The sequence below is a fragment of the Chenopodium quinoa genome, unplaced genomic scaffold (assembly GCF_001683475.1).
Source record: "Chenopodium quinoa cultivar QQ74 unplaced genomic scaffold, ASM168347v1, whole genome shotgun sequence".
NCBI lineage: Eukaryota > Viridiplantae > Streptophyta > Magnoliopsida > Caryophyllales > Amaranthaceae > Chenopodium > Chenopodium quinoa.
Genome location: NW_018744633.1, coordinates 4293802 through 4307498, shown reverse-complemented (window position 1 = coordinate 4307498; position 13697 = coordinate 4293802). Strand labels below are relative to the sequence as shown.

General features: G+C 34.8%; 3 protein-coding genes and 1 long non-coding RNA gene across 5 annotated transcripts; 2 read left to right on the top strand and 2 right to left on the bottom strand.

Annotated features, from left to right (window-relative positions):
• Window positions 1–15: 15 nt before the first annotated feature.
• Window positions 16–1113, bottom strand: LOC110701440 (glutathione S-transferase T3-like). Its single transcript, XM_021879095.1, has one exon. The coding sequence runs from the start codon at window positions 1111–1113 to the stop codon at window positions 16–18; it is 1098 nt and encodes a 365-aa protein (XP_021734787.1).
• A 2256-nt stretch (window positions 1114–3369) lies between these two features.
• On the top strand, window positions 3370–6303 carry LOC110701154. Of its 2 annotated transcripts, XR_002507323.1 has the most exons (4): window positions 3370–3583; window positions 3759–4713; window positions 5425–5550; window positions 5681–6303. It is a non-coding gene; the product is annotated as an uncharacterized LOC110701154 (long non-coding RNA). The 2 variants fall into 2 exon arrangements; XR_002507324.1 differs by lacking the exon at window positions 5425–5550.
• Window positions 6304–6840: 537 nt separating this feature from the next.
• Window positions 6841–9352, top strand: LOC110701151 (dynamin-related protein 4C-like). The gene is given in 2 exon segments (XM_021878739.1): window positions 6841–8420; window positions 8423–9352. Coding segments are annotated over 2 exon segments (2031 nt in total). The 5' UTR covers window positions 6841–7174; the 3' UTR covers window positions 9208–9352.
• Window positions 9353–9785: 433 nt separating this feature from the next.
• Window positions 9786–11936, bottom strand: LOC110701439 (wall-associated receptor kinase-like 1). Its single transcript, XM_021879094.1, has 3 exons — window positions 11908–11936; window positions 11650–11802; window positions 9786–11008 (listed from the first exon to the last, which is right to left on the bottom strand). The coding sequence occupies exons 1-3, from the start codon at window positions 11934–11936 to the stop codon at window positions 10225–10227; spliced, it is 966 nt and encodes a 321-aa protein (XP_021734786.1). The 3' UTR covers window positions 9786–10224.
• Between the last annotated feature and the right edge of the window lie 1761 nt (window positions 11937–13697).

Here is a 13697-nt window from a genome sequence, read left to right as displayed (position 1 = left end):
TAAAAATAAAGGACACTAAGCATCATTATTGAAACGTTGAATATTGTTCCGAAGTATTACTATCATTTCGTCTTCCCACTGTTCTCGGTTTACTTTCTGTTCTAGACGAGATAGTTGCTCCCAGTTGATCCTATATTGCTCTAGCTCAATTTTCCGTTGTTTCCTTGCCTCCTTGCGCTCCTGTATTTCAAGTCTCTTCATTTCTGCTTCGTTTGACACATTCATCGAATCCCCAAGTAGCTGCAATCGGCTGTTAAATGTTTCTAATTCCTTAAATGCTTGACTTGATGGAGCTTTACCCTTCAATCTCGACCTAGCCTTTTTAATACCTTCAGCATGAGCTACTCTCTCATCACCGACACCCACGCTGGTTGGTGTGGTAGGTGAGGAATTGTCACCCTCATCCCGTGTCCTCTTTCCACTACTTCCGCTCCCTACAGACTCATCCGTCAGTGGAGTTGAATGTGGACGTCCCACCGAAGGCTTGAATGTTTGTTGGTCCAAGAAAGACCGGAATTTGTCCCACTTCCTTAATTGGATCCATTCCTCGTAGAAGGTGAATCGTCCGAATGAGTTCTCATGGATTTTGTGGGCCTCTTGGATAACATCATCTTCGTTATAGCCACTTCCCTTTCGCTTCCGGGCCTTATCATAGCTTCCGCACCACTTTAACACGGCTTCAGAGATTCGCATCCACCTTCCCTTCAAACTACTAATAGTTCGTAGGGATATTTCATCTGCATTCGATTCCCTGGCAGCATCGTATGCGTCCAAGACTCTCTTCCAAAATACACCCTTCTTTTGATTTGTGCCGGTAATTATGTCGGTGCTGGTGTTCATGTAGCCGGATATAAGAGCCGCAGTTTCTGATCGCGACCAACCTCTATTGTTTGAACCACTAACACGAAATTCCGGAGTTGATTGGAGTGGTTGCTGTAACATTTGAGTGAAGTTTTGATGGGGAGAAGGAGTTTCATTTCCCTCACCATCATCCTCGCATTCTTCATTTGCCTTATCTTCTTCAGATAAGACATTGCTCGATTCCCAAATATTGGGATTCGGTTGTTGTGACGGAAAATAACCAGATGCAGCACCATATTCACCGTAACCCATTGGTATCATGGATGGATGTGGGAAATTTGAACTGCTTTGAGAAAAATTAAAATTTTGAGGGAAATTTGGTGGATTATTTGGGAAACTTGACTGGGGTATTTGAGGATAAACTCCAGAAAAAATATGGGGAATATTTGTGGGTGTTTGTGAAAAATTTGGGTGAATTGGAGGAAAATTGGCTTGATTCGGGATCATATTTTGACCCAAATTTTTTTTTTCTTCTTTCTATTTGTTTTGGGGTTGGTATTAGCATCCATAATTATAATTTATATTTGGAAAAAATAAAAATTTAATAATAATAATAATAATAATAACAATAATAATAAAAATAATAATAACGATAATAATAATAATAATAATAATAACGATAATAATAATAATAATAATAATAATAATAATAATAATAACGATAATAATAAAAATAATAATAATAATAATAATAACGATAATAATAAAAATAATAGTAACGATAATAATAATATTAATGATAATAATTAAAAATAATAATAACAATAATAATATTAATATTGGTATAAATAATAATAATATTGGTAATTATAGAGGGGATTTTTGAAGAGAAAACAATAGTAGAAAAAATGAATTTTCAAAGTTGAAGAAAGTATATCAATATGGGTGTCTATTTATCGAGGGGAAAAAAATAGAGCCGTTGGTAATTTTTTTTTTTATTTGTATTTTATAAAACATATCCGTTGTATTATTACAACGGATTTATTTAAAACAATGAACACGTGTCAAGCAGCGGCTGGGCCAAGTGGCGCGCTCCCAGCCGCTACTTTCTATTTTTTTTTCTGCCCGTTAATAAGCAAAACGACGTCGTTTTGCAACATGAAACAGCAAAACGACGTCGTTTTGTATGAATATCAGTGGAAAATTTTGGTGGGGCCCACAGCGAATTATTTCGTCCAGCTGCTCGCTCCTGCAATCGAACGCATGACCACTCATCATGAACAATTATAGAGTTTGCCATTAAGCCACCACCTTATTTGTTCACTCATTGTGAACTATTAAAATGTTCACCATTAACGCTGCTCTTAGTTATGCCCTCTAAGCTTCGATCACCGGAGTATACCTAAAGTTAAGTGTGAATGTATATAGTGCTCGCACCAGTATACTAGATTTTATTTACTACGTATATATGGATTATATATATTTGAAGGGACTATTGGAGTGATAATTCATTTATCGACATTATTATTCCCTCGTATTTTGAATGACTAGATTGCTATTCATGGTTTATGAATTTTAACCAAAGTTGTCCACTTATTTACTCATATACCATTTGATTCATATTACTTTTGAAAATATGTTACTACTAGTTTAAGTCCCGTGAAATGCACGATTATTATTAAATTTTATAAAGAGTTATTGTATAGAATTTTATAAAAAAATTAAACTCATAATACTAATTCAAAAATAAATATAACTTTAATTTTATATGTAAATCTGTCAATGTCAAGATTAGTGACACTTAAACTTGATTTAAAAAAAAAAAGAGGACTTTGAAGTTTTTATTTTTTGTAAAAAAATTCTAAGGATAGTACCCGCACATGCTGGGTTAGTATTGATACGACTTTTAAGAGTAGAAAATAAAGTGTGTGTGTGTGTATATATATATATATATTTGCAAAAGTAACAAAATTGGAAGAAAAAAAGTTAATAGTATTATCAAAGACTAAAATAATATATAGCAATATTGTTTAGTAATAGTTACCTAATTTTTTTTACAAAAATAATACCAAATAAAAGACTACTTATATGTAAAAATATATTAGTTCATTGGGTTTGTATGGAGAATTATTATTGTTAAGAATTTTAATTGGAAGAAAGATATTTTAAATTACTATAAAATGACTTCCTTAAAGAATCTGCGTAAAAACGGAAAGTAAAATGGGCGGGAAAATTGTTAATGAGATTGTGACAAGTGTTATTATAGATTCGCTTTTAGTATAAGTTAATTGATTGATGTGTATTATTCGAAAATATTGTACTGTAATCTGTGATCCTTTTTGGTAATTAGATGTTTGCTGATTAATATAGCGGATTGTATTAATTGGTTTGACTAGCTGGTTATATTAGCCTTTTTGACTAGTTAGTTTTAAATACTTGATTATTATAAAAGTGTGATAAATAGATATTTATTATTAGTTGTTGACTTGTTTCTAGTGTACGGAGTAGTTTATATTTAATAAATACCCAAAAGCTAATTTTTTAATAAGCTAATTTGTCTATTCAAAAGAAAAAAAAAAAGTTAATTTGTAAAAAGCTCTTACAAAGAACTTTTTGGGTCTCACAGCTCTTTTAATAAGATACTCGTACTTCGCTAAAAAGTTTCCAAAACTCTGCTTACCAAACAAGAAGCCTCAAGTCCTCAGCACAGCAGTTAAAATGAAGACAGCACAATTCACTTTTATCTAGGGTTTTTACATTCATCTTTGCTCCAATTTCTCAGGTAAACGCTAATTCTTTATCAAACTTTAAATTTTCTACAATTTTTCCATTTCCCCATTTCGTATTATCTGTATACAACAAGATTATATATTAATATATGCTAATGCTCTATATCAAGTATAGCTGCTCTATATCATATTGCTAATGCTTGTACATTTTATCATATTTTGCATTAGATCATGGAGAAGAGGATTCAAAATTCAGATCGAATATCTAATTTACCAGAACCCATTAAAACGCATATACTTTCGTATTTGTCAACTAGGGATGCAGCAAGAACTAGCATTTTATCTAGCATTTTTCGTATTTGTCAATTGTTAAGGAAAGGGAGGAATTTTATGCTTTTCTTGATAGAACCCTTGGGTCAATTTCGAAGTTGGAAGTGCTCAAACTTTATATACCTCAGTATGAGTTGGAGTTGAAGTCGCGGTTAGATCATTGGCTTGATTGTGTTGTTGGTTGTCGCGTTAGAACTCTAAGCTTGGAAATTGGTGGTAGGAATGGTCCTAGGTATAGTTTGCCTAAGAGTGTGCTTAGTGTGAACTTCATCACTACGATGAATTTGAAAGGTTGTGAGTTGATTTCGGCTTCTTTGGCAAATACCCAATTGCCTTCAGTGACAAAGCTTAGCCTTGTGAATGTTTATTTAGATGAGGGTTTTATGAGAAAAGTTGAAGAAGGCTCCCGTTTACCTAAAGGCTGACATTAAGAACGATAAGTGGTATGCTAGACTCGTTAAGTTTCTCTCCAAGCTAGGCAATAGTGAACAACTGTCAATCTGTGTTGGTTTGGAAGAGGTAATATAAGGAATGGTTCTTCCTTTCCTTAACTCATTTTGTATTTCTTTTTAGTCTTTTCATCACATTGCTTTTATGTCAATTGGATTGGAAAACTAATGATTTGTATTTGAGGGAGTTGTGTTTGTCAATAAAGGATCTTATAGTTCCAGAAAAAGTGAGGATGAAGTCTCGCCCTCCCCTCCATGGCATCAAGCATTTGATAGTATCACTCCGTGCATCATTTATAAAACGTACTCCTGTCACCTTTGTCGAGGCTCTTTTGTGGCTTGCACCTCGTCCAGAGTCTATATTTATATATAACGACTTCATTCCAATTTACAAAGTGCTTAAGGTACTTCATTCTATCTTGTAGATCATATGATCTGTAGTTGCAGTTTCCATTTGATTCCTAGTCAATGTGCCTTTTGTAACACTTAATTCATAAATAGATGCTATTGAGAAAATTTTGGGATTAGTAGAACAAATTAGTAATGCAACTAGAATAATCTCTGCTAAGTTATGCAACTAGAACGCTAGAACAGAATCATGTATAGTAAATTAGTAATCATGCATATAGTAACATAATCTCTGCTCAACTCCACTAACATAATCTGCTCAACTCTCATAATTGCATAATAATCATGCATGTTCTGTTCAAGATATATTAGTGCATAATTATATATCTTGTGACTTCTATTAGTGCTTAGTGTGAGATGAATTTTTTTTTGGCATTTGACACCTACAATTGCTTGCTAATGCTTCAAAAGAGATTGTCATTGTTTATGAACTTTGTTTATTTACATTGTTGCTTGCCATTTTCAACAAGGGTATTATGAAAGATGGCAAACTTTTCCTTAATGTCTGTTTGGATGAAGTGCATATTCATGCCTGAACTTGTAAATACAAACTTTAAGCTAACTTTTCTTTCTATTTGTCCGAGATTTAGATCATATCCTCTTGGTATGTGCTAAAAGAGTTGTTTGTGTTCAGTTTGGCAAATTTTTGGATTTTTATTTGGCACAAAATTCTTGACCATTCATCTTATTTATGTTAAATGTAATAGGTGCTGGATAGGATGAATTTTGAAATATATGATTGAGAAATATGAGCATATGTAGGAGCTATGGGACACCTCTTGCAACAAATATCTTGTCTTGCTCATACCAAGCCAAAAAAAAAAGAAGAGAGTGTGAGAGATTCATTTGTGCTCATACAAAACTTTTTTTTTTTTTTTTTTTTTTTTTTTTTTTTTTTTTTTTTGGGGGGGGGGGGGTGCATGATTCAAAACTGTAAATTTGTTCTTGATCTTCTGTTTTCAGTTCACGTACGAGATACCACTGAAAGGCGTGAAAAAATGCGGTTGTTGGAAGACACCTGCCATCATATGTTGGCGGCACGCCCTTGAAAAAGTATTGCTTGAGAACCAAGAGGGGGATGAAGATGATACAAGACTAGCCAATTTCTTCACTAAGGGAAGGATTGATGAGAAGATGGTGTCTTTTGTCAAGAGTGTGAAGCCTAAAAAGAAAAAAACTTTTCATTTTGTTTCTAGTCACTGGTTGTTTGCTAGAATTAGGTAGATGGAAAACTTTCAAGGCATTTGAACATATTAAAATATTAAGGTAGATGCAAGCTGCTACTCTCACAAATCTGTAGACTTCGCGACTAGCAGAGTCACCCTTTGTTATATGTCCATCTGAAATGAACATGCGGAGTTTAATTTTGTAAGAACTGCGGAAGTTTTTTTTTTTTTTTTTTTTTTGTAACCATGGGGCTTTGAAAACGTATGTTTATTTTTAAGTGCCCTATATTCGTACAATAGATGTTGCGACTAGCTTAGTTGGCCAAGTGTATAGCTAAGAATTTTGGAGTAGATTGACTTGTAAGCGATGCCGATTTATTAGTTTTTTTTCCTACCTTAAAAAATCATTTACATTAGGTACATCAAACATCTGTACACTTAATTGGGCATGCTATGTTCCTTAAAAAAAATAAAAAAAATAAAAGGGCATGCTATGAGTTTGTATTATGTGTTGGGCTTGTGTCAAGGAAATTACACTCATTAAATCATTTACAAAAATTCAAACCTCTTTTGGGATTTAAATATATAATATGGTCTTTTTTGTAAGATCTATACTAATCTATTACAACATAGATTTCTATATAGTACTCCGTATAAGTTTAACTGTCATGTTATACTTGGGTTTTGGATGTAAAAAAAAAAAAAAAACACTATTGTACTCCATACTACAAATCATGACTTTAACTTCAAAAATAGTACATTAAAGTATTAACTTCATATGAGTAAATTAGGAGAAGTTAATTTGGGTTAATTACAGAGTAAAAGTTTTTGCTTCTCTACAGACCACAAAGAACTACTGTAGTTACTCCACCCGCAGTATAGGAAATTAGGAATATTAACCATTTCCTATTCCACATTATTAATTTAAATACTCATTAACTCATTAATCAATACTAATTGTAGATATAATGCTTTAATCCTCTCTAAATCACTGCTTAACAAGCTTAAATAAACCAAACGTTTCCCACTTCTATTACTGCACAACAATAATTGTCCTGCAACCTGCTTATGCATTGATACTCCCAATCATTTTAATTTTTTGGGTTATCCAAAAGTCTTCATTTACATTTAAATTAGCATGTAACACTCCAACTTCCACCAAATCACTCGTAAATTCGTAACATTTCACTATAAATACTCATACTTCATAGTTCATAGTTTCATACAACAGAAACAACCAACAATTCCCTCTTGTAACTAGATTAAGTGCTTTTACCAACTGCCTAAAAAAATGGTACTACAAAACAAACCAAAATCCAGTAGTAGAGCAACAAGAACAAACGTTAACGATGATAGCAAGTCACTCGTACCAGTTCATACACCACTGTTCACAATTAACTCTCATGCTGAAGATGTTGATATCACCCCACCACCACCCCTGATTTCATCATACAATGACCGTATTCGGCCTCTCCTTGATGCAGTCGACAAGCTAAGAAACCTGAAAGTTATGAAGGAGGGGATTCAGTTACCAACTATCGTCGTAGTTGGTGATCAGTCCTCTGGCAAATCTAGTGTGCTAGAGTCCTTAGCTGGGATTAGTCTTCCTAGAGGGAAAGGTATATGCACCCGGGTTCCGCTTATTATGCGCCTGCAGCATCATTCTAGTCCTGACCCTGAACTCTTCCTTGAGTACATGGGTAAAAATGTGAGGACTGATGAAGCTAATGTGTCTGATGCAATCAACTTTGCTACTCAAGAAATCGCGGGTAATGCTAAGGGGATATCTAATGCTCCCATAACATTAGTTGTGAAGAAACATGGTGTCCCAGATTTAACAATGGTTGATCTGCCCGGTATCACTCGGGTTCCTGTTCATGGACAGCCTGAGAATATATATGAACAGATTCGGGATATTATTATGGAGTATATTACTCCAGAGGAGAGTATTGTCCTGAATGTGTTATCTGCAACAGTTGATTTTTCGACGTGTGAGTCTATTATGATGTCTCAGAGTGTTGATAAAACTGGACAGAGGACACTTGCTGTTGTGACTAAGGCTGATAAGGCTCCTGAAGGCTTATTGGAGAAGGTTACAAATGATGATGTCAGTATTGGTCTCGGGTATGTGTGTGTTAGGAACAGAATTGGGGAGGAAACTTATGAGGAAGCGCGGTTGGAGGAGGCAAGGCTGTTTGGGTCTCACCCTTTGCTGTCGAGGATTGATGACTCGACTGTGGGGGTTCCTGTATTGGCCCAAAGGTTGGTTCATATACAGGCTAGTATAATCTCAAAGTGTTTGCCTAACATTGTTAAGCAGATAAATGCAAAGTTGAATTCTAATGTTGCTGAACTGAATAGCATGCCTCAGAATTTATCATCTGCGGCAGAGGCAATGGCGGTGTTTATGCAGATCACGGGATCTGCAAAGGAGTCTCTCAGAAAGATTCTGATTAGGGGTGAATATGATGATTATCCTGATGATTCAGGTATGCATTGTACTGCTCGTTTGGCGGAGATGCTGAACAGGTTTTCTGAGCTAACACTGCATTTCTGATGGAAGAGGTTCGGGTTCTGGAGGAGGCTAAGGGTATTGGGCTGCCAAATTTCCTTCCTCGTGGTGGGTTTCTTACCATCCTGCAGAGAAAGGTTGAGGGAATTTCTGGAAGTCCTGTGGATTTTGTTAACAAGGTGTGGCAATACATTGAAAATGTGGTGGTGCAAGTGCTGATGCATCACTGTGACAACTACCCACCGCTTCAGTCCTCAACTAGGAGGCCTGCAAACAGTCTGATCAGCAAGATGAAAGATCAATCTGTTAAGCGCGTTGTAGAAATTGTTGAGATGGAAAAGCTTGCTGATTACACTTGCAATCCTGAGTACATGACCATTTGGACTGAGCTGATGACCAGCCAAGAAGAATTCATGAGGGTTCTTGAGGACGAGTCTGAGAAACCAGTTGTGAAAATGAAAGGGTTCGGTGAGGTTAAAATTGAGCATTTGAGGATGCACAAGCATGTGGCACAGCAAGCATTGGACATGAAGATTAGGATGACAGCGTACTGGAAGATTGTTCTAAGAAGGCTGGTTGATTCAATGGCCTTGCATCTGCTGTTCAGTATTCAGAATCTGGTGAACAAAGAACTGGAGTACGAGATAGTGAATGAGCTGATGGGGCCGTATGGGGGAGGCATCGAAAGGATGCTAGAGGAGTCTCCATCTGTAGCAACAAAGAGAGAGAGGCTGAATAAGAGTATTAAACTGCTGAAGGAGTCTAAGGATGTTGTCTCAAAGATTATGGACAGAATTGCTCTTACTGAATGAGGGTTCATCAGAACCATGTGAGATTCTGTTCGTCCTGTTAGTTTCAAGAATAAGATTAAGTGCTACTGCTGCATCACTAGCAGATTAGCAAGTCAGTAGCTTATTGTTTATGCTTCTACTAAGTTGGTCTTATTTTACTTTTCAGTTTGTGTGTTTTGTTTTAGGTATTATGTTCTGGCTTCCCGGCCTAAACCAAGCGATATTATGCTCACCTGCGAGTTTGTTTATGCTGTTAAAGTAAATTTGTAAAGTAGTTTCTCAACTCTCCCGATTCATCATGGTTCTATTTCACTGTCATTGAACTGTTAGCTTTTCGTAGTTTCTGAATCCCTGTTAGACATCTAAGTCCTAGCAGAAGACAAAGGAATTAGCAGGTACCATAAGAATTCCTATTAAATATTGTGTGTAGGAATTTAAAGTACATAACAGAGCTTCAATAGGCTTATTAGTGCAGAATGCCTTCTGTTAAATAACATTTGATTGAAATTATGATGGTAGGATTGAAGGCGGTTGCTTCTTGATTATAGTTATAGGCAGGTGATGTTTTCAGTAGCATCAAACACATGATCATTCAACATATTTGCAGAATTAAAGATTGTAGAAATATCCACCAAGAAAAAGTTGGCATATTGTGAATGCGTGAAAAATAGTTTGTGAATTTCCAGATTATTAGCAAATTTCATGTAAACAGTTATAAAGAATATCCAGATTATTTGCAAATTTCATGAAAACAGTTTTAAAAAACACAGTAGATATCAGCATTACCTTACTAGTTACTACCTTAGGAGATAAAAAAGAAAAAACCTGAAAAGCTAAAATACAAGTATATTACAATGACCTTCCTTAATACATTCTATTCACAATTAGCTACATGTTGCACCACAAAGTTTTTGGACAAGGTATTCAATTCAGGATAAGGTCATCCTAACAAAATACATGCTCAGAAATATATATTTCATTTTTCTATGAATATAATTTCATGAAACCTTCCTTAGCTATAGTTTCAAGTATCTTACATCATAATGTATGTGCCATAGCTCGTTGGACCATAGTGGAGGAAGCATCCGTGTCAACACCAGGAAAGAATGAGCTTGTACTTGAAGAACCAACATGCTTATCACTCAATTCCATCATCACTTCCTTGCCAACCATAGAATTTGGTTCCATGGAATAAGACACATGGGATGACCTGATCTCATCTAGCACAATCGCGATTTCTTTCATAGTAGGCCTTTCTTTTCCATTCATTTTTACGCATTGTCTTGCAAGCTTAGCAACAGCAACAAACTCTTCCTTCTTTCCCTCATCTAAAATCCGAGGATCCAAAATATCAAAGAGACGAGAATTTTCCATGTGGAACAGAAATTCAACTGCCAAACTAATCCATCCCCCGTCATTGGTGGGGCAGATTGGTTTTTTGCCAGTTATAAGCTCAACAAGGACTACCCCGAAGCTGTAAACATCACTTTTCTCAGTGAATACATTTGACTGGAAGTACTCTGGATCTAAATAACCATACGTCCCAATAACACATGTAGTCACATGTGTTTGTTCAATGTCAATGGCTCTTGAGGCCCCAAAATCTGAAACTTTGGCTCTAAATTTAGCATCCAAAAGTATGTTTGCGGACTTAATGTCTCTGTGATAAATAGGGGCAGATGAAGATGAATGCAGGTATGCTATAGCATCAGCTGATTCTGCTGCCATTTGCAGACGCATTTTCCAAGTAACATGAAAATCTCCATTTGCATCATGAATATGCTGATAAAGTGTTCCATTAATCCCATGCCTAAACTGAATCCTGAAATAAGCGTCACAAAAACATATAAAAACATTATGTTAAGTTTATGGATTCATCTAGTCTGGATACAAAAACTTAAGCACAATAATGTCTCCAAGCAAGCATATATCCTCTAATAATTAGTAATAATTGAAAGATGATTATTACTTGCTAATCAAAGATAAGACCTATGATGGTCTGGTTTCTGTGATCAACAATCTGAAATCCAATTATGGACTACCTCAAAGGAGCTTTCAGTGTTAGTTAACAAGGCTTGACAGCCTCCAACCCCATACAAATCTTTCTCAACAGTAGTATGTTTTCCACAAACGGTAGCACAACCACTCAAGATATTTCCACTCCTATTTCTTAAGACAATACTGCCACTACAACCTTCCATGACAAGAACATTCGACGAACTTGAGAAAGCAAATGGACTACCTCTAAAATCAATACTAGCATTAGACCTGCATGTATTATGGACAGCAGTTCTTACAAGCAGATTTCGATTCACATACTGATTCGACGCCATCCCATTGTATATCCATCACTTCTAAATTGAACTTATGCAGGAAAGGTTTAGGGGTACGAAATGATTTCATAAAACTTGTTGTAGTAGCAGTTAGGAGTGATTCCAAAAGGATATGGAATCAGGACATCACCGCAGTATTCTTGACAGCCACGCTTGGCAAAGGATGGAGGGGAGTATGATGCTGTTAGCTGCAGTACTAAGCATGCCAGCAGAAGAAACAGAAAAAGGGACATCAGCATTGTGTAATGTACTAATGTGTATTTTGTTCCTACTTCTGTTATCACTGCATTGTATTATTATAAGCTTATTCAACTTTTTAAGCAGTACAACTATGACTTTTCCAAGTCATCAGGAGTTCCTTTCATCTTCTTGTGCAAAAAGTCAAGACCTCCTTCCGGCTCCTTTTGTTTTTTCCATTTGCAATTCTTGAGATAAAAAAATCAGTATTATAATCTTAGCCACAAACTAATTAATACGAATAATTTAAGGAATACCTTTTTTATATTTTTATAAGTTAAGCATTTCTCTTCAGCGTGTATACCAATGCAGAAACTTAACCAATCATATCATGAATTATCCACAAGTAAATACTATGACAATAGAATAATAATAATAATAATAAACTATTTATTAAGACGATTCCAAGGCCAACAAGTACTACATACAAGATTATCTTTTCTTTATACTACCTCTGTTGCATATTATCTGCAACGATTTGACATAAAGTAGAGAGGAAAAATGTCTAATCGTTGCACATAATATGTAATATGTAATGGAGGTAGTATTTATAAATCATTAACATTAGATGAAGGATTAAATGAATATCTGACCTTATATGTATACTAATAGTATTATGAGAATTAAGTTAACATAAGACAACAGAGTGGAATAAAATATAATAGTATCTATATTAACATTATGTGAATAATAATCTATATATAGAAACAATATAGAAAGTTGATTCCACTTTGAATATATAATACTTCCAATTTCATCACCCTTTGACCTTTGTTTCTTTAATGCGAGGACATGAATATTTCATCTTCCTTTTCCAACTTTGATTCCACACCCTTTGATCAAAGGAAAGGTAGTCAAAATCTTTGTTTTGCTAATATGAAAATAAGATATTTCATCTTCCTTTTCCCACTTTAATTTCACACCCTCCCTGTTGAATTGGAATTCCGCCCCAGTTTCAACAACTTCAACCACCACCATAACTCCATCCCTAATTCCCTACCAAACAGGCAAACACAATTTCAACACTTTGATCACTTACTAATTTAATCTCAAGGAAAAATTATTTTTCAAGATTAATGTTATGCTTATGTACAGTCTAGGGATGAAAGATCGATTTGCGGTTTATAGCCTAAACCAAAAGTAAACCATAATATTTAGGTTTGAGTTTTTCAAACTGTGCCACACCAAAACTAATTAGTATACACTAGACCCTAGTGTAGGTACCATAACCTACACCCCCTACAAAACGCAGTGTTTTGCGTTTTTCCCCTACCCCCACAAACTACAGTAACTACCCCCACTCACCCCCACTAACCACAGTAACTGCTGTAAATTAGAAATAACTTCCCCTACCCCACATATATATATATTAAAAAAAAAAAAACTATCCATATCAAATTATTCTCTCTCTAAAAACCATCTTCTTCATTTTTGTAGAATTTCTCTCTCATCAACACCGTCGAATCGGAACGAAATTCTCTTCAAATTATTGCAAAATTGCTTCAAAACACTTCATAATTGCTTCAAATGTCTGATATTCGAGATGAAATTAAACAATCGCAGCAGCATTTTGATAAAGAGTAAGTAATTTTGTTCATTTGATTACGATTTTAGTACAATTTTTGTATGAAGCATAATTTTGGTTCTTTTCCTTGTGATTGTAGAGTGATTTTGCAAAAAAAAACGCTTTAGAGAAGAACATGCAAGATGAAACTGGAAAATCAGAGCAAAATGTTACCAAAGAGTAAGTAATTTTGTTCATATTCTTGCGATAAAAATTATAGAGCGAATTTATTTGTAAAACCTAATTTTTGTTAAAATTTTTTGCGATTGTAGTAATTGTTCTAAGATTTTACTGAAAATAACTAAAACATTAACAATTTATTAAATAAAACAGAGACGATGATGATGATGTACCTCTTTAGTCAAGAGTAGACAAAT